Source organism: Hakea prostrata, chromosome 1 (assembly GCF_041222555.1).
Source record: "Hakea prostrata isolate BN-2017 chromosome 1, UWA_Hpros_2, whole genome shotgun sequence".
Taxonomy (NCBI): Eukaryota; Viridiplantae; Streptophyta; class Magnoliopsida; order Proteales; family Proteaceae; genus Hakea; species Hakea prostrata.
Window position 1 is genome coordinate 2,146,651 of NC_142600.1, and position 20,710 is coordinate 2,167,360.

The 20,710-nt window shown below is 37.3% G+C and overlaps 4 protein-coding genes across 6 annotated transcripts in view; 2 read left to right on the forward strand and 2 right to left on the reverse strand.

Annotated features, from left to right (window-relative positions):
• Positions 1 to 1,601, forward strand: part of LOC149026578 (Pseudouridine synthase family protein) — a 47,040-nt gene extending 45,439 nt beyond the window's left edge. The window contains exon 15 of one of the 3 annotated variants that reach the window (XM_089154431.1): positions 949 to 1,601. In XM_089154431.1, coding sequence (XP_089010557.1) covers positions 949 to 1,037 — 89 coding nt within the window. In that variant the 3' untranslated portion in view covers positions 1,038 to 1,601. The remainder of the gene's footprint in view (positions 1 to 948) is intronic. The other 2 variants (XM_089154427.1, XM_089154424.1) reach the window with 2 other exon arrangements.
• Positions 1,602 to 5,038: 3,437 nt separating this feature from the next.
• LOC149026579 (cytochrome P450 86B1-like) lies at positions 5,039 to 6,218 on the forward strand. The gene is made up of 2 exons (XM_089153296.1): positions 5,039 to 5,541; positions 5,612 to 6,218. Exons 1-2 carry the CDS (start codon positions 5,039 to 5,041, stop codon positions 6,216 to 6,218), a joined length of 1,110 nt encoding a protein of 369 aa, XP_089009422.1.
• A 52-nt stretch (positions 6,219 to 6,270) lies between these two features.
• Positions 6,271 to 13,386, reverse strand: LOC149026580 (very-long-chain aldehyde decarbonylase GL1-9-like). Its single transcript, XM_089154440.1, has 2 exons — positions 12,293 to 13,386; positions 6,271 to 7,595 (listed from the first exon to the last, which is right to left on the reverse strand). The coding sequence occupies exons 1-2, from the start codon at positions 12,521 to 12,523 to the stop codon at positions 7,053 to 7,055; spliced, it is 774 nt and encodes a 257-aa protein (XP_089010566.1). The 5' UTR covers positions 12,524 to 13,386; the 3' UTR covers positions 6,271 to 7,052.
• Positions 13,387 to 16,057: 2,671 nt separating this feature from the next.
• LOC149026581 (uncharacterized) lies at positions 16,058 to 19,143 on the reverse strand. The gene is made up of 4 exons (XM_089153308.1): positions 18,339 to 19,143; positions 18,054 to 18,208; positions 16,590 to 16,844; positions 16,058 to 16,180 (listed from the first exon to the last, which is right to left on the reverse strand). Exons 1-4 carry the CDS (start codon positions 19,141 to 19,143, stop codon positions 16,058 to 16,060), a joined length of 1,338 nt encoding a protein of 445 aa, XP_089009434.1.
• Positions 19,144 to 20,710: the final 1,567 nt, after the last annotated feature.

Consider the following 20,710-nt stretch of genomic DNA (forward strand, 5'->3'; position numbering starts at 1 on the left):
ACGTATGGTGTCATTTATCATTCATAAAAGCTTACTATGGAATAAGAGAGACATTTTAAGCAACTAGTAAACTTCTACATGCATATGTTATAAGGTTTGGGTCACAGCTCTCAACCAGATATAGATGCTTTCCAAGTAATACCTGTAGGTGACCATTAGTTATAAGGTTGTTTCAGATGTATTATGAAGGCAAATAATATTTTGAGTTATATAATGTGAAGTAGTGAATACATGAGAATTAAGTGAACACAAATAAACATTTAAAATTGTGATGTTTATTAAAAATGCAATCATGTGAGGCATTTTAAGATTACTTCATTTATTTTTATTTTTTCTTGGTAATTGGGAATTACTTTGTTCATACATTATGCATGATTGTTTTGAAAAAAATTTCAAGGACACCCTAAGATAATTAGCAAGAAGCATGGACTCCCCAAAGTATCCCAAATTGGCAATCATCCCTTTTTTTCGTTAGAAACATTAATTAGTTAAAGAAAATGATTAATATGCCCTTTGTAGTACTATTCTATATCTTATAATATAAAATAGAAAAGTGAGGAAGAAATAAGAGAAATTTAGGATTCAATTTTAAGGGACAACATTGTAAAGTCCCAACAGATGTAAGGGTAGTATATGAATTATCTAACCATGACGTAACAAAATTTGATAATTGAAATGTACCATTGTGAAATTTAAGAGACATTTGGGGGTGTCTTCATCAAATTGATATATTTTTGGAGTGTGTTTTTGCCAATTGTTTTGGGATGTTTCTGAATTTATTTATTCATTATTATTATTTTTTTAGAACTACATTATGCATCATGGAGGATAATAAATAATCATACAAAATGATTATCTTTTCACATTAATTTCTTGTAATCTTTTTTCTTCCTTAAGTTAAAACGAAAAATATCTCATTTCTTGACCAACTTCTTGACCTGCTTACAGCATCTTATGAAGAGCGGTGTGCCAAACTAAAATCAAGAAAGCAAACTACGAGCGAGTCCATTCCCCTGGGTAAAGTCTGTAAAAATTGAGTTTTTCCAGATGATCCTCAGTTTTGACCGTTGCTTCATTGTACAATTTGTATGTAGTTTATTTTCTTTTTATTTACTACTGGAAATTGTTCGATCCTTGAATTTCAGTCAACTACTAGATTATTAATGTCATTCTCCCACCAAGCCTCTAAAAGAATACTGCATGCCTGAGAATCTGTTTGTTCAAAAACTAGACTGAAAAAGAAGCTGCTTTACTCTTTTTCCTGGCATTGTAGTAGTAACCACTGCACTCTTTTGGTACTCCCAGCAATTTCAGTGGTCTATTTATGTGATTTGGCAAACTTTGTTTACGTTGAACCTTGACTTGTGAGCAATAAGGCTTGAAATATAAGTATCCACTAAATTTCTGCCATACTACATGGTACTACTACTGGAGAGAGAAAAAAAAGGATAAAAGCTAGGAGAAATTGTAGGAATATTAAAGTGATCCCCTTGTACTGATCCAGGGAATTCTCAAGAATGAGGAGACGGGGGTGATTGTTTGTTTGGCCCAAATCTACCAGGAGCCAAACAGGGCTTAGGTTAGACTTTTCAAGTTGATGACTAGTTAGGGTTTGGAATGTACAGATCCAGAAGTAAGGTTGGTCTGGATTGGGCTGGGCTGGGTTAGGATTTAAACCTGAGGCCCGGTCCAAGCAAATAAACCCTGGCCACCTCACCTGTGATGGGTTTCCAATTGGTTCTTCTAATTCCATTTCTGACTAACACAAGCCATGCATAGCCAAAAAATAAATAAATAAATAAAGTGTTTCAAAAGAGATAAAACTTAAGCCGATCAATTTCAGGTATGGTATTTCTCTGGGATAATTAAGTAGGAGCATCAAACTATCAAACTAAAATTCCATTTTTCTTTCACATTCCTTGGATCGCTTAAAGGAAATATTTGTTAAGAGATTTTCTAGTTAAAGATTCATCAGATAATCAATCAATTTGCATAACAATTAATCAGAAATAGAGATTACCGTTCCAACGAATAGAAATATAGTTCTTGGAATTTCCCTAAACAAACATGAATACGGATTCAAGCAGGGGTGTTTGACTATACATTACTAACCCCATTAATATGTTGAGAACAGTTACGTATATAAACCCTCACCAACCCAACAATTTGACCAAAACAACAATGCCATCAAGATGTGTCTGGTTTCCATATAGCTTTCTAGGTGAAGGGAAACAAAGGTTTACTTCTAACCGTCATAGAGTTGCTTTAGGTAACCTAACAATCACAAATTATGTGGGATCTACAAGTAAAAAATAATAAAACATAAAAAAAAAAATCTATCACCCTAACCCAGTAAGTCCCCTCTCTCCTTCGGGAGAGATGATCCAGATTCCTTTTTACTCAAGAATTTGTGGGTTCAACTTTCCCTAATGGTATGTTTAATATCTCCATCATTTATATGTACAATAAAACTTACTTTTAAATTTTGAAAAAAGAAACACCTTCAATATATATTTAACTCATTCACAATTAATTTCTTTTTTTTTTTTTTTTTTTTTATCTTGAATAAGGAGTAAATCAGATCCAATGCCCAAAAGTGTTGAAAACAATACTATGAAGAGGTCACAAGTTCCCCTACCCATTAATATAAAACTATCAATTCTGAAAAAACAATATTATGAAGATCCCAATTTTCATGAAGAAATATAGTTTCAAAAAATCAAAAAATAATTTTGGTGTCACTAGTTCTAATGTGAATGCAATGTTTCCATCACCCTACAGTATTCCTTAAAAAAAAAAATCAGTTTGTTGGATCCTTTAAAGTAGAGGTATATGCTCTCTCAAACTACCTATTATACAATAAGAGTGAAGCTAAATGAAGCTTAGTAAAAGTCTCATCTCTTTAGAGGTAGAATCCTAGTTTATTGTATAGTAGAAAAGTGTGAAGGGGGAGCACATACTTCACCTTGATAGGTAGAAGATCCATGCTCAAAAAAAATACCTTGGTAGCTTGCTTTGTAGGATGTGGGGCTTGTGGAGATTAGAATTGAAGGGGAGGTCGAGTTTGTTGGATCCTATTAGAAGTTAGAGGTGTATGAGTTAACTCAAACACTACCTAGTGATGACATTAGAGTGGATTTGGGTAAATGAGGGTTCATGTAATTAGAAGTCTGATCTGCAATTATAGATGTGGAATCCTAGTTTTGGGTCAATTATGTATAAAGTAGAAAATTGTAGTATATGTGGATTAAGGTATTGTTTTTCCTCTAAATATTATCTCAATAAATAACCTAGCAACTGATAGCACTTTATAAGGTGAAGAGTAGTATAAAGAGGTTTTCAGGAAAAAGTGAGATCTTTTTCTCTCTCAAATAGATGTAAGCAATTCTTGTAAAAACTTACACTTCAAGTAAATTTTGTTTGTGTTTTTCTTCGTTCGTTCCAATAGTAACATAAGTAACATCACCACCAGATTCATTCTTAAAAATAATCTTAGAAGCTCAAGTTTGCCTAGGAAATCCTAGTTCTAGCACAGGCCTTGTCTAGGTTCAAAGCAAGCTAGGGCAAACTCAAATTATCATGGCCAAGATGAGCCACCCCAGGTCAGTCACCTCACCATGCATACACCATGGTACACCATGGTAAGTTGTATAGGTGAAATATCGCCTGAGTATTTCGCCAGAACTTGACAATATTTTGTCGTTCGGAATTGATGAACCGAAAAGTGGACTTAAAATGACATGCAATAAATCATCGACTTATTTTGCTTCAAGCTTCGACATTGATGTAACGTGCATGAAGAACAAAAAATTCTAGGAAATCTGATAAATTGAAATTTGTTATTCAACGTAGGGATTTTCTTACTTAGATAACATGACATATATATATAGCTAAGAAACCCAAAAAATATTAGAAAAATAAACAAAACTAAATATAATTATATAACTAGTAAACTAAAAGTGGCCCGAAAACCCATTAAACGATAAAATTTGGTAGTCAAAACAACACCTATTGGCTGAACCCAAGTAGGGATACTGTAAAGTTTTATGAGCCATTTATTTTGACATGTTGTGGGCCCCATAACTCCTCTCAAATCAAAAGTTACATCCATTTAAAGATTTCTTGTAAAATCAAATCGATCATGTGTCGATCAAGAACATCAATTTAGGTGATGTTTTAAGCCAAATTAGCACTCCAAATGTGTTTGTTAGCCTGACACTAGATTAGATACCGAATTTTGGCCTAAAATGACATAAAATATTCCTCAAAACTAAGAAGGTAAAATTTGCCAAACCCGGTCAAATATCGGCGATATTTTTCAGAAACCTTGGAATTTATTTGGATGGCTTCACCAACCACCCCGAAATCCAAGATTTCAGCGATATTTCTAAGCTCCATGCACACGAACATTAATTACATAACCAAGCCTACTTGTTTGTCTGATTAAGAACACTTAGACACGTTCACTGTTCACATTTGAGCAAAATCAGCCCCGCGAGACGGACCTCAATGGTACTTTCTCGATTGTACACTCCTGAGTCCTGGCCCTGCAACCCCCCTACACATTAAGCCATTCCGAGGCTGGAAATGTAGCTTTTCCAAGTGGATTAAGAAATTCATGCAAAGCAACAGGTGACTGATATCAGAAAATGGGTGGAAGTGGAACTAACTCCAGACATATCTATTGCCATTTTATGGGTCTTGTGCTCACTCACCATCCTAAGGTACTGATACAGAAACAGTGCCACCTGGTGCCTGGAAGCTTGAACTAACTAATAAAGCAGAGACACTATGAACTTATGAATAAGTAGATTAGATGAGACAGAGAGATAGAGCTTTCCACAAACAAAATTCAAAGCCAACGTACCATGGATTTACTGGGCTTCCTCAATCGTCTTCTAGCAGAGATCTTGTTACTCCTGGGTTCTCACTCACAAAACTCGGTTGCTAGTGAACTGGCCCATAGCTGGAACGCTACCTTCCCTTGTCCTCAACTGGAACCAATTCCATGACTGGTGCACCAAGATCCTTAGTGATAATGGTGGCACCCTGGTCCTTAAAAGGACCATGGTTCACTGAGGACACTCTCCTTACCTGCAACCCGGATAACCTCCAACACATACTAATCGGCAACTTCAAAAACTTCCCAAAAGGGTCTGACTACTCTGAAATATTGTTTGATCTTCTTGGTCATGGAATCTTCAATGCAGATTCGGAGTCATGGAGATTTCAGAGGCAGTTGGCTCATACCCACTTAAATTCCTCTGTTTTTCGTCGGCATCTGGCAAAGACTGGTAGTGACATGGTGGAGAAGAAGCTCATGCCAATTCTGGCTAGTATAGCTCAGAAAGGTGAAGTTGTTGTGTTGCTAAGGTTCACCTTTGATAGTGCATGTTCTTTGGTTCTTGGTGTTGAGGGTAATTTGCTGGGATGCGAGGGAAGCCCATTTGGAAGAGCGGTGGATGAGGCGGCAAGAGGTGATTTTTGGTCGATATCTTTTGCCTCAGAAGATTTGGAAGTTGCAGAGAATTTTGAAGTTGGGTAAGGAGCGGAGGCTAGCTCAGGCTTGGGTAACCATAGACGACTTCATAGCTAATTGCATTTCAAACAGAAGGGAGGAACTGAGAAAACAGAGGAATATGGATGAAATAGAGAGAACCCAGAAACAAGGTGATTTGTTAACCTGTTATATGGAATCAGAGCTTAGAGAAGACGACAATTTCCTGAGAGACACAACACTGAACTTGTTCATTGCAGGGAGAGACACCACTAGTGCAGCCCTTACCTGGTTCTTCTATTTGGTATCTAAACACCCAAACTTGGAGACTAAGATCCTGGAGGAGATCGGATCAAAGTTGCAGAAAGGTTACAAAGATGAGGTAAAGATGGAGGCATCTGAGAGCGATTTTCTGCGTGGACTAGTTTATTTACATGCTTCTCTGTGTGAGTCACTGAGACTGTACCCAGCCCTTCCAGTAGATCAAAAGGGTGTCGATCATAAAGTAATACTTCCAAGTGGCCATGTTGTGAAGCCAGGGATGATGGTGGTGTACTCAATCTATGCCATGGGAAGGATGGAGTGGATCTGGGGAGAAGACTCAAAGGAATTCAAACCAGAGAGATGGATTACAAGTGGAGGAGAGCTGAGGATTGAGAGCATCCATGCAAGTTCCTGGCCTTCAATGCTGGACCCCGAACTTGTCTTGGCAAAGACATAGCTTTCACTCAAATGAAGGCTGTTGCAGCTGATGTGCTTTACAATTTCTACGTTCAGGTCTTGGAAGACCACCCCATATTGCCTAAGAAATCGGTTATGCTCTTCATGAAACACGGATTGATGGTCAAGACTGGTAAAGAGGGGCATGTAACGATATATATGGTTTAACCTCCCGTCCTTAATTTTTTTAACTTTCATTTTCCCCAGAATTCTCTTCTTCCAATCTAGTCAGAATTGGATTCAAGAATTAAGATCAAATCAGCCGAAGATGGTTCCTGTACAGAAACTAGGATAAATTAGAGTGCTTGGACCACCAAACGATTCTCTTTACCAATAGTGGGAATATGCTGTGTGCTAAGCTAACAGACTTGGTCGCTGTGTTCAGGGCTAGTAGTGGTTGTACTAGGGCTTGATTTTTTTTCTCCTGAAAATACAAAAATCCAATCAGGTTTCGTGGGTAAACTTTGAGAACAAATTCAGTTGTGAAGCTCAATCATATCTCATGGCACACATGACACAATAAATAGAAATCCAATGTTAGATACATCAACCACTACACAAAGATCTGCAACGTAAACAATACACTACCCAGTAACAGACCCAGAGGTACAGCTCCATCAGATGAAGCACTCCCATACACACTTCACAAGACTGTCTCATGCGAAGGAATGAACTATAATGGAATTCCAATTACCAACCTCAATTCCTACCAAAATTCTAACCCGTAGTACCTCATATCTTGGTTCAGCTTTTTGTTTACGACAATGGGTCGAGCACAGGAAGTTTACCAGCTCTCACCACAGTTCCCGAATGCTGCATTGATCAATGATCTGCATTAGTCTTTCCCTGCCCTTGCTTCAAAACCACCTTCCGGTCGCCGTATTAGATTGTAAGGCATGTGGGTGCCAAGAAGTTTATCCCAAATAGGAAAGAATGGCTGAGAATAATTATATTTCAAACCTTGGAGCTGATGGTGAATGTCATGATACGCAGTGTTATTCTGAAAGACAAGATGGAAAATGTTTCCGGGTAACCAGAGTCCACAGTGATCATCTACAGTTTTGATAACAGCAAAGCAGAAGAAGATCACAGCAGTTCGTGCAGTCATCCCTGATACCAGGAATGACAGGGCCCCTCCAAAAGTGTCAAGCAGGAGACCTTCAAGTGGATGGTTATAAAGGGCTCCAATTGCATAAGGGACAACCAACCTATGATGTTGCGAGTGAACAGTCCGGTAGAGAAACTTGTTATGGTGCATGTATCGATGCACAAAGTACTGCCATGCATCCATGACCAGCATTGCAACAAAGATCTGCACAAGTTGAAAAAGAAGCGAAGGCTGAATAGTTACCCCAGACAAACTCGGCCTTGAGGTCAACTGCACCACAAACCAAGAGTAAATTAGCTATCAAATAATTGCCAAAAAGAAAATCAAAGACAGCCATCAAGATGTATTTACATATGGTATAAATGCACAAAGATCGAATCCCAACTCTTACATGACTAACTAGTGAAGGTGAACAACGGAACAAGAGAGAGCAGGTATGAAATTGACAAGGAAATTATAAAAGAAATCTGATGCAATACATAGAAAAATCAAACACTCAACCTTACTTGCAACTTGGGAATGTCATCACAGTCCATTAGATTTCTTGGCTGAGCAAAGGCTTGTACCAGGAAAGGGATGGATGAGAAAGCAATAATAGGTATGAGTTTTTCTATTCTTTCAAACCAGGGTAATTCCTTTGTGTCCCTAACCATTTCAAACATTAAAAGTTAAGATCCTGAAATTCTCAAAAATCTTTGATGTGTGAACTGTGAAGTTTCGCTCCAGTTTCTAGTCACTAATTAGGCAAAGGGGTATAGAATTTCTTTTGATCGCTTTGGATCCTCCTTGGGTGACCAGGAAGAGCAGTTTGGGCTCGTGGACTGTCAAATACTAAAAGCATACTATCATCGAGGCTCCTGGAAATTACTAGAGGAAAGCAGCAGCAGGATTGTCATTGAACAAGCACTGGCATGAGGCATCAGGTTGGGATGGTGATTTAAGAGATGTACCATACTGCATAGAAGAAATGCTTGATATGCAAAAGATACACATGGAAATGCTTAGGACATGCAAAATATAGTTTTGAAGCAAAAAACACAAAAGATAAATAATATGTAAAATGCATCTCGTGTATAAAAAAGAGAACAAAATGCTATTTGACTCGTGCGTTCAAATTTTATTTTTTTTGGGTAACACCTGCATTTAATTGATTATATATAAAGGATGAGATTTCCTCTGTCTATATTACCATCTCTTTTTTAAGGTATTGTCTCAGCATGGTATTACATCAGCACCATAAAGATATGATCTGTAAGTTAGTAGCCCTTTAATCCATCTAGAAGGGTATTTTTGACCTTGGGACTCACGGACAAAGTAGCCTTCTAATGTGATGGCTAAGGAAGAGTTCTATTAGTCTTTGTTTTAATCAGAAAGAGGGGGATCTGGGTATTAGATGTCAATTTTTGGCCAAAAGAAAGCAACTGAATGATGCTTGCAAAACTAAATAGCCGAGTAAATCAGTTTAGGCACAACAATATCAACGAAATAACAAAAACAATGAAGACAGGAAGAGACGATTAATGGTAGTTGAGAGAGGCAAGAGAACAGCCTGCAGTTGTGTGAGAACTGGATACAAAAACCCTCGGGCCTTATTTATAACCAGAATCCAGCAAGTCTAGAATCTTAAATCAACTTGTGGATAAAACAAACATAATTCTTAATTTACCCTCACTCCAAGCAACACAACAAACAATCAATATAGATAAAATCAAAAATTAGACTTTCATGAGTTTGTACAAGAAAATTTTGTACGGGAATTTAGCACTCTATACTGTGAAGAGGCAATATAAAAATCATAACAAGGTCCACTTAAATAAAGTTTCAACCAGTAAATGTTCTAAGTAAAGCAAGTGCATTACAATGGATTTAAGACTAAGACCCTTGCAAGTGTGACCTCGAATAGAACTGACTGGAGGAAAAGGATCCCATGTAACCGACCTCATATAGTCGGGAATCTGGCATAAGGCTGAATTGTTGTACACTTGCAAGCAATTCTAAGGATCCACCCCAGATCTGTTTTATTGCACATCAACTAGGTTGATATGGAATCATTATTCAAGCCCAATTATAACATAAAACAACAACTATTATTCTAACAATCCATGCAGCACTTGACACAAAAAGGAAAAAGATACATAAAGCATCATCACATTTGCCCACATTATGACCAAATTCACTGGAACACAGTCACATACAACAGAAAAGGCAGGGTTTCCATTTTTTTCCCCACCTAAAGGTTGTCTAATCTGTCCAAGGTGAAAAGTTGAAACATCATTGGTTTGACTTGGAGAATTTAGTACTTTGGACTGCAAAAGCAGCGTCTTTCAATTGAATATTTCCATAAATAAAAGAAAATTTTCTTTTCTTGTGGGTTGGACTATGAGAAATGCTAAGATATATAACACCATAGGGGGAGTTCCCCCCCCCCCCCCGGGCTGTTGTTTCCTTTGTTTCTTTATGTATTTAGTTGTTAGTTTCTTAATCCAACTAAATCACCTTTTAGGCTTAAACAAGTAAGAAGTATATAATTCTTATTGGACTTATAAGTTGAACATACAGTCTATCACACAACCCTTTTCTCCTGCTGTTCTCTTTCAATTCCTCCTCAATCTCTCTCTTTTTCTACTCTTTACTAAACAAAGGTTAGAAGCTCTGGGATTGTATACATGGTACCAGAGCTGTTGTCTCTCTTTTTCTACTCTTTACCAAGCAAAGGTTAGAAGTTACGGGATTGTTTACATGGTACCAGAGCTGTTGTAACCAGTACCTAGTAATATATATATCCTGTAAGTTGTTTAGGGTTTCTGGTTTGAAAAAAGAAACCATAAATCGGTGATCAAGACCTAGTTTCTGTCTCTGGTTTGCTCTGACTAAAGAGAAGATTTATACATTATCCATGCAGTAGTGATCTGTTATGATTCCTGCACACAAATCTCTGCTGCTACCTTGCTGTATTTGTCAACTCCAGGCTGCTGAACGAATCCAAACTGGTTTCTTCTTGATTTTGTTACTACCCTAAAGTTTTGGTGTCCATTGTTGCTGCTGGTCTGTGCTTTGATTTTATCAAAGATTTACCGATGGAATCTTGTCCATTACCAAGTCTACTTGCATTGCTAGGTTGCAATTTGCTTCATGGTCTGCTGTAATGGTGTCCAAGATGGGTGTTGTCTTTTTGTTTTTTTGTTTTTTTTCCTTCTTTATTAACAATATCAGCTTGAATTGAAAAGAAATTATATACAGAGAAAAAAAGGACATACCTACCTACTAGAAGTAAAAAAAATTAAGAGGATCCTACCTTAGATATGTCATTAGCAGGTTCTTCTCATAAGTCATAACCATAAATTAAATTAATTAACAGAATCAAGATTTGGGTCCACAGCTAGCATCCAAAAACAACTCTTCTTTAATATGAGAGAGAAAATCTGTACTTGACAATGAAGATCAATGCTTTGTTGTCTATTTCCCCAATAAGTCTGCTAATTCTCTATAACAATGTGTCATCTACCGTGTGACAGAAGTCAATAATGATTGAATGAAGTTCCAAACCTGATTTACATACCACATAGTAGATTCTGAAAGATAAGAAACCACCACAGCTGTTGAATTGCATTCCAAAGCAAAGTTTTTACTATGTAATCCCTTCCTTCTAATTAAACCTCTCGTTAGAACTGAAAAGTCTGCTTTTATTTGGTTCATTCTAACCAAGAAGTCTAAGTTATGCATTCAGTGGTCAGTCAAAAGTCATTCCTGTCCTATCTTAAGTTGATCTCCTTGCTGTTCCCTTTTCTGTTTCACAATCCTGCTACCCCCGAAGTTTGAGGTCTACTAACCCCCTCCCCATTGGTTACTTTTTTTTGTTTGTTCACGAACCTTCTCTGCTGATCGCATGACTCTGAAGGAGGTGGAGGACAGTAGACACTCTTCAGGTTGAAAAAGATGGGCTTCTCCTTCCTCAGGTTTCCTTTTCCTTTTCAGTTTTAACTTAATTGGTACATAATGCAAGGGAATTATACCTTTGATTATCATCCATCTCTCTCATGTTATTAACTTCTTGCCATTAAGGGTTTGATCATACCAAGTATGTTGCCAACCTACACAAATCTGATTCCCTCCAATACATTCTTACTTACCAATGGTCACTTGAAAAGTTTTTCTCTTTTTTTTGGATGAATGGAAAAATCCATTAACCAAAGGGAGAAAAAAAGGGGGGGATACAAGAAGCTCAGGGCTAAGCCGAACATCTCTAAGCAAAGAACACACGGAACAAGGAACACTAATACAAAACCCCAGGCCAAAGGCTGAGACAAACACCCGGAGTGAAGCTAGTGTTTACGATTTTTTCTTCTTTTCTTCTTTGAAGATTGGAGCTTCACAACGAAATCTCTGTCAAGGTGATGACAACCTCCGGTAGACCAACTGCTCTGCCTACAATCCCAACTGCCCTGCCTACCTGATAAGCTACAAGAAAGTCATTTGAGAACGCATGGTCATGTTCAATGGAGGCCTCTAAATGTTACAATATGGAGTGATGTGACCTATATTGAAGGAACGAAAAGAGACGGGCACATCTAAAATAACCTCAAGACAAGTGGTGAAAAAAGACATGTATGTTTTAGGTCTTATATCTAGTATGACCATGAATGGAGCTGACTAGAAGGCAAGGATCCTTGTAGCCACTGGAATAAGATTGAGTTCTGTCTCTGTTGTTTGTTGCTGATACCACTACATCCTTTTCATTATTGTAAAGAAACATTTCAATGAGTTTGACCCAAGATAAGGCCCAAGCCTTGCACAAGTCTGGGGGAACGAATCAAATGGTTTAAAATCTTCATCGAAATATGTATCAAATTCCAGTATATCAAGTGAAGGAATATTTAAATTTTTTTGGGTAAATAAGAAATTATTCGGACATATAAAGTAACAAGAAAGCACGAAGATACATAAAGGAACAGAGTTCAGGTACTGACCAAGAAGAGTGAGTGGGCAACGGTGGCCTGAACGAGTTGTTGCAGCAAAACACCCTTGATTACTTTCTGTAAAGGCACCAAGTTCTTCTGTTCTTCCTCCTCTCTGGTATGCAAACGGTAATTGTCCAAAGGTGGTAATAGCTGATAAATTCCAGCGTAAATCCAATAAACTACGATCGGTGCAAATGTGCCCATCGCTTCATCACTCAAATAACCCTCCCAGAAAACCATCTTTGAGAAAATGGATAAAAGCAACAGAATCGCCCTCAAGCAGAAGATTTAAATAAGCAACGGAGTCTAAGTTTCGGAATGTATCAAAAACTCGAAAACACATTGTGGTCTACGATCTGGAATAAACCCATGGGCGTAATTGATTAGCCCAAAACAAAAGAAAAACCTTCAAAAAAAAAAAAAAAAAAAAAAGTCAAACGAAAAACAGGAACCCAGAACAGTGCTTTCCTTAAAGTTGCATCTTGAAAGCGAATCGTCACCAAATACAGGGTTGTAAAAAAACTTATGGATCTCAGGCTCGATAGAGATGTCTTGGACTTCAAAAAGGGAATTTCAGATAAAACTACTTACAGAAAGAGGGTTTTTCGTCCGGATCTAGGTTACAAGGGAAAATTTTCCCTCTTTGAACACATCAATAAAGAATTTCATCTCAGCAATTCCTTGGGTTCCTTTAACGGGGGACGGTTTATTCCGTTGGCTGGGAGAAAATTTCTGGAAACAAAGGAAATACGCGAAAGATACTTCTGTTACGTCAGACTGAGGAAATGAGGCGCCGAAAAAAGACAAAACTGTAAACAGCGCTTCTTCCCTGTAAATTACTAAGAATTCTTCTTAAATAATAATAATCAATAATCAATAATCAAGAAAGAGAAAAGAGAAAAAAATTTAAAATATAATGACTCAGAAATCAGCGAAAGGGGAATTCCTAAGAACCTTCGATGTTCTTATTCCCCCTTCCCCTGTTTCAGATATTCGATGTTCTTATTCCCCCAATCCCTATGCGGTTTCAGCTCTCCAATTCCATCTCTCATCTATTTGGCAACAGTTTAAGGGATTTTATTTGCGACTGCTGCAGCCATGTTTACTAATTCGAATTCTAAGGGTCTAAATTGAAAGTGCAGGAGTGTTGGTAAATATGATTTCAACTTTTTTATAATTGAAAGTTTTAAGTTTTTAAATTTATAAGAAGACCCTCGCTCGTACCCATTTTTAAACATTCTCCTTTTACTTCTTCTTCTCATTTGTCCTGCTCAGTCTGCAAGTAATGAAACTCCGCCTGCATTCTTCATAGATCTATCATATTATAATTTATAAACTTATCTTACCACTATTTGTCGATGTGATTTTAGTATGTAATGTGCAGAATGCTCGAGAGAACTAGATCGATCTTCAAGGACGAACAGACTTGAACATCGGTCTAACTTTGTACGATGTGGAAGAAAATTATGTAGTGATCCCCAATCTAGAGCTCTGGCGAGATCTAATGGAAAGTGATCACAACTACTTGAATCGACCTTACCTTTCAAAAACAATTTTGATAGTTTCTTCTTCGTTTAAATTTTGATTTTGATATATGTTCAACATATTTTTTTGATTCAAGAGTTTTTCAAGAACAGTGTTTCTTTAATTGGGTTTCACAACTAGGTACTATTTATTCTCTTTCTTTGTTCGATTTGTTTGAATCTGGAGATTCTGGTTGTGGAACATGTGTTTGTTTTAATTTTATTTCTTTCAGGATTTTGGATCATTTTAATTCTTGTGAAAACTTCTTTGCTTCTATTCAAGCTGTGACGAGTCATCCTCCTGTTTAAAACCACATTAATGTGAATAGAGAGGACATGTTATATGTTTCAGATCTACAAAAACTCGGGTTTGAGAGAGGGAGTTTTTTTGTAAATTTGAAAACTTAAAACCTTTAAATATAAAAAAGAAAAACCATTTTTACCAGCACTCTCCTGCACTTGCAATTTACACCGTTGGATTCGAATTAATACACATGGCCGTTGGTGCCGGCTACAACTGTTGGCGCAAATAAAAATCCCAATTTGAGCTTTTCTTCTTTGAAAAATCTCCTAATAAGTGTCCAATGCGTAGTATAATTTTATTATTTTTGGATGAGGTTCCCACCCCGCCCAGAACTCCGGGAGATTTATAATATAATAAGCCGGGGCGACACCCGGGAAGTTGAGCCTTTAACCGCTTTAGTAACCTGTCATTGGCTGCGTAGTATAATTTAACTACGTGTAAATATTATAATCTAAAAGCACTCGTTGGATTTATCCTAATTTTTGAATTAGAATGTTCAATATAATACCTGCACAGTGTTGGTTGGTAAGACACATACCTCTTGGCCCCATATATGTAAAATCGTCTGTTATATAATAAAATTAAAAAAAAAAAATCATATATTAAATCTTATCACTGTGGGAGATTTTTCTAAGGAGAGGATCCGAACCAAGCCAATTGGGGGATATTGGGCGGAAATAATTGAACCCTGACCTTGTGAAGAGATGTTGATCATTACCTATTAAACAACCCTTTGATGATATGTTGCATGTCTTCTTTTTTTTTTTTTGTTAGTTAACTGTATACTAAGGGAGTGGGCACTATTACATGTACCACACAAAGAGTGTCCCACCCATTATCTCTTCATTAAAAGGTATCAATCATTACCAGCTGAGAAGTCCTTCAAAGAAAGATTGTTTTTTCTTTTTATAATGCTAAAATATACACAAGGCTCCAAGAAAATGAAAATAAAGGAAAAATAAGAAGAAATAAAAGGAATTTCAATCGTAAAAAAAAAGACATTTCTTCTAGTTTTGTACAAAGTTCCATAAATGTATCATTTTGTTTTTCATAACCACTTCGGCATGAAGGATCGGTGAATTATGGGTTTAGGGAAAATATCGGAAGAAGCGTGGAGAGACGTAGGTGTAGATTTGAGACTTCTTAGTCATATTAATTTCGATAAAGAAAACGCCGCCACCCATGCAAGAAGCAGGTAAGTTTAGATTTGAGATTTCTTAGTTTTATTGTCTCTATAAAGAAAATCACCACCACCCATGCAAGAAGCACAATCGCCATAAAATCATAAGGAACATTTTTGAAAAGAAATATTAAATAACAAAAAATATTTGCCCAATTTAACGGTCAAACTTGCCTTTCATGCTCTCTTACTCCTAGGTGAAGTAAAAGAACTAAGTCCTTCGACTTGTTAATTTTGTATGATTTTGACTTATCAGATCTCTTTCTTATATTTATCTCTCTTTTTGTTTTTCTACTTTACTCTATCAAGGACCAAGCAAAACATCGGAGTTAGAAAACAAATTCTTTATCATGAGTTTTTCTTTGCCATTTAACCAAAAGGGGGAAAAATCCTTAGATTGTAGATATTATTTTAAGATAAATTCTTGTGTTTAAGCATCCCTGCAAGGCTACAACATTTTAACACATCACCAAGTAGTCTTATAAATCAATATCTCTCAGCTGTATGCCAACCTGATATCATACGATGAATTGGATGCACCCATTAACAGGAGGGATGTCATTATAATCATGTAGATGACCTCTTTATTATGGTAATATAGAAAATGCATACAAGATTTATTACAGACCTATTGCTCTGGCAAAATTATCTCATCTATGAGATTAAGAGTTTGACTGGTGCACAGAACAACTATAATTATACATTTTAGGGATCTGTAACAGTTATTGGTGGGCTAAACAACCATAATACTACTGTATAATAATACATCATATGGGTTGGTAGTCGCCTTCTTTTTCATTCCTTCGGAAATAACCAACACTGATGAATACAGCTGCAGCCAATCCAATGAAAGCTATTGCCCATGAATATTTGCTTAGCATTTTCAGTTCCTGCACACAAAATTCCAATTGTTATGAAAATGATGAGGAAAATTTCCCATGAATGATGAAGCTTTTATTAATGGAAGGTATTGTGATGGGCATTTTGCAAATCCACATTCTTCCAAACTGTAGCTTAATCTACCTGCATAAAATTAAAAACCAAAATGCCATGCTTGGTTTGGTGGTGAAGTCTTAGTGAATACAGGGATAGAATACTCTGACATGGATTAAGGGGTTGGGTTGGGGTGTTTACTGTGAGGGAGGAGCTACCTTTGTACAAGAGAACACCCTTAGAACAAATTTTCAGGCTTCTTCAAGCCTTCCCTTGGTTAAGGTAATGACTATTTACCTTGTGCAGTTATGAGACATGTCCATCATGATCAATGAAGTGCAGAGTGGGGGGAAAAAACACACTTACATGAGCTGAAGTTCGTAAAGAAAGCTTCGGTTTCAGTGGATCTTCAGCAACGTAAACGTGGAAGTAACCCATCACCCCTGTATGCTTTTGTGTGCTATTGTAATTGGATTCCAAAATCAAAGCCTCGCCTTCAGATATTCTAACTGTGCCTGGTTGCGGGTAGCATGAAGTCATTCCCACAACGTAACCAGCCTCATTGCCTGCTTCCTTCCCTTGTCCATAAATTGGTAAAGAAGTGCATATAATTTCACCATCCTAATCCCATTTTCATGGACCAAAGAGGGAAAAGTTGCATTATTAGTAGAAGGAGATCTTCCAATTACTCAGTCGAGGGGAGGGGCAGCAATTCTCATGAGTCAATTCCATTAGAAATAAAGAAATGAATAAGAATGGGAAAAAAATAAAAGTAACCAAACAGTTTTTTTTTTGGTAGAAAAAGTAACCAAATAGTTAGGGTTGTTTAAGACCTGAAGGAACATGAACACCACATTTCAGAGGAGTAAGGTCACAGCCATGCATTCATCCCCCCACCACCCCCAAAAAAAAAAAGGGTCGCAGCCATGCACCCACTGGAATAGATTTGTTCTTCATTCTCAAGGCAACTTGTGACCACAATTCTGATCTTGATCAGACCAGCTGATCTGGAGATGATCTCTTTTCGTTCTGCTCCTGTTTTCAGATTTACTACCATCTGTTGAAGTACCCATCAATTTACTGTCTCTAATGATTTATATATACTGAGAGAGGGATTGAGGTTTCCTAATTGGAACAGGACTCCTCTTTAAGAACTCTTATTTTAATTATGTTTTTGTTTTCTTGAATTTTCTATTTTGGCTTTCTATTCTGTGTTAGACTAGTTTTCTAACCAATCTAGGATTAGTTTTTCTGTGTCTACTTATTTCTTTTCCTACTCAGAGTAGGACTTACTCAGTTTGTAACTATAAATTCCCCACTGGGCCTATGAACAAATCATACCTTCTGAGCAATAATCTCTCAAAATTACAACAGTATATTTGTCTTGTTATTAATGTATTTTAATCTGAACCCAGAATGCAATTCCGAGTTTGGAGTTCATATGACCACCTGATCTTGGCTTTTGCTGTTTCTCCATAATCTGGATCTTATTCTCGGAGAAAAGATTTTATTTTGGTACTGTTTTGTGTCTTCAATTACAGTATACACTACTTTCCCTTAAGACTAGGACAGGTCTTTATACTGATTGATTAGTGAAATCTGCTTATCCATCAACAAAGAAGGTGTTTGCCAGATTTTAGTTGTGGGTGATGATGTTTCTCATGAGAGAGAGAGTGAGAGAAAGCAAATCATCCAAATTACATGATTAAGATGCAGATAACCATACTTGAGGAAATAAAAGCAGGAACCGGAAAGTATCTATCTAACAGATGAGATAAGTATGAGGGAATGGGAATCTCTGCAAAAATAGAAGTAGTTGCTGATCATTACCTCTTTATATAGAGTTGAACCTAATCCCCCTGAAGGTTGGTGGGCAAATCCAAAGATAACAGAGCCTCCACCGGGCATGACAATGCTTGTTTTCTTGGTGTTTACACACCCATCATTTGCCAAATCACTGGCACCACAGGACTCAACGTCATACTCTATCTGCACAAAAACCCGTCCAGAAAATCTGTTATAAAGGGAAGAGTATTAAGAAAGAAGTCATATTTTGTACATGGAATGCACCAAGGTGGAAAAGAGAGATATATGGTGAAAAACAGACTACAATACCTGGCAAACATGTGGAAGAACCCAGTCTTGCAGAATCCCTCTCCCCGTTATAAGTAACATCAAGTACATAAATCTTAACAGGTACAATAGTGTCTTCCCAGTCAACCCATTTCACAGTGTATCTCATGTAGAGGCTTCTCTTGACACCCTCAAAACCTTGTTGTAACCTGCACTGTGTTTGATCAAAGCAACAAAACAAGCCACCGGCATAACCTGGACGCAATGGCTGGCCACATGCATCTGTTGTAACATTATAGAGATCACACCTGCATTCTGTGCACCCCACCTTATCCACCACACCGCGCGTATCAATTGCATGAATGACGAGATACCATCTCTCCTCATAGCCATTAGGAATTTCTACTGGATTCCCAACTTCTATCCCATTTGGATCTGGAAGAGAAGTTTTTGTTTTACGGGATTGAGACCCAGAACCAAAATAGTGCCTTAGTATATTTTCCTGGCATACTCCAGAATTTCTTACTGCAATACTTTTCTTTGACAATTGATCATTAACCTTGGAGACATATTCTGGTTGGACCTCCCAATGGTGGAGATAAATTTCGTGTAGAGGGACTGGAATTCCCCTCTCATCAACCAGTTCAGCATTAAAATCCTTAATAGCAATATGACCACTTGGAAAATCGATACTGTGGTGGGTTTTATTATGTACCTCTCCTGGTCCCAGCACAAATTTTGGTGATAGAAAAACGGCAGTTTTCACTTGCTTTTCGTAAGCTTGCACCCTTAAAGCCGAGAGGGAAATTGCCAGTATAAGCACATACCATTGACAAGAAGGGAGCATTTTTCTGTGAAGCAGTCAAGCACTCGAAGATCTTTGAGTTAGTCAGAACATAACTGCTACAAGATATAATTCATTAAGCATGAAGCAGAGAGAAACACAGTAAAGATTTCTTCTATAATTCATTAAGCATGAAGCAGAGAAAAACACAGTAAAGATTTCTTCTACGTGGAAAGTAGCATCAACTATCAAAAGAAATTTAAATATTCAAGAGAGGAGGAGAAATAAGGAAAGAAGATAGTCTGCAGACCTGTTAACACAAACGCACAGACAGCGAGCTAGAGAGAGGGATTTGTTTCCTTGTAATTTTCGTTGGGCCTGGTTGGTTACACGAAATCTCTTGATTCATCAATGCAAAATTTATACCCATTTGCTTGTGAAAATCCTTGAATTCATGAAATCTAGAGATTCATCTTTTTACGCTCAAAAGTGAATCTGTGGATTTATGGGTATGGGTGAAATCCACCCCTATTAGAAAAGTGTAAAACATTTGCGCATTCATAAAAATCACGTCGATCAAATAATTTTTCTGAATGAATCCTCATATTTACCAAACAGTTAATTTTATGAATTATGACTCCATAGATTTGAAATCTATAAATTTAAAATATCTAGACTCATGTAACCAAACAAACCCTAATCGTTGTGGGAGTGAGTGTGTTATAATGATGACTCTATCCTCGGATTCACCTCCTCTGTAATTACTTTCCCTGTAATTACCTGCAATTCCCTCATAGGATTGTGCCATGTGGCATTTAAGTAATCTAATGGTTATCCAATTTAAACTAAATTTGAATTTTATTTAAACCCACCCATAAATTTGAATTTTATTTAAACTCTATTTTGTTGGGTAACCCTTTGGATTACTTAAATGCCACATGGCACAATCCTATGAGAGAATTGCAGGGAATTACAGAGGATGTGGATCTCTCTATCCTCACATGTATAAACGTGAGGGTCCTTGCTGTCAAATTGAATGGTTCTTGAGTCCGAATCACCTTCCCGCGTGCTCTTCCGACCAGTGGGTCCCACATGGGTCTTACGTCACCCCCTGACAGGGAGGTGATCCGGACTCGTGGTTCTCCTCCCCCTTGCCCTCTCCTCACTGCCTAATGCCAATAATGCAATCTCCACTACAATTATAAAAAGTGTCCCCTCCCCTGACAAGGAGGTGATCCAAGCTCGTGGTTCTCCTCCCCCTTGCCCAACTCCTCACTGCCTAATGCCAATAATGCAATAATGCCAATTATGGAAAAGTGCCCCCCCCCCCTTCGATAGGGAGGTGATCCGAACTCATGGTTCTCCCCCTTGCCCTTTTCCTGATTGCCTAATGGCTAATGCCAACAATGCAATCTCCACTGCAACTATGGAAAAGTTGTGCAAATGGCAATAGTTCAATTGAGATATGAAAGAGATTGATACATAACATATTTCCTTTTTATGTCTATTTTCAAGAGCAATTCGGTTCAGTTCTTCTTTGATACAAATTTCTTTCTCAGATGGATCACAGGAGCATGAGTTATTGATTCTAAGTGTTGGGTTCCAATTAGATGACAAAGAAACTTGCAAA

Bases quoted from the DNA above. Each gene is read 5' to 3' on its own strand.
- LOC149026581 (XM_089153308.1), bottom strand. From the start codon at position 19,143: ATGCTCCCTTCTTGTCAATGGTATGTGCTTATACTGGCAATTTCCCTC. The intron at 18,209-18,338 runs GTATTGTAGTCT...TTGTGCAGATAG, and splicing joins TTCTTCCACATGTTTGCCAG to AGTATGACGTTGAGTCCTGT. The intron at 16,181-16,589 runs GTAAGTGTGTTT...TTTTGTGTGCAG, and splicing joins CTTTACGAACTTCAGCTCAT to GAACTGAAAATGCTAAGCAA.
- LOC149026580 (XM_089154440.1), bottom strand. From the start codon at position 12,523: ATGGTTTTCTGGGAGGGTTATTTGAGTGATGAAGCGATGGGCACATTT. The intron at 7,596-12,292 runs GTCAGTACCTGA...TTTGTGGTGCAG, and splicing joins TTGCCCACTCACTCTTCTTG to TTGACCTCAAGGCCGAGTTT.
- LOC149026579 (XM_089153296.1), top strand. From the start codon at position 5,039: ATGGTGGCACCCTGGTCCTTAAAAGGACCATGGTTCACTGAGGACACT. The intron at 5,542-5,611 runs GTAAGGAGCGGA...CATTTCAAACAG, and splicing joins GCAGAGAATTTTGAAGTTGG to AAGGGAGGAACTGAGAAAAC.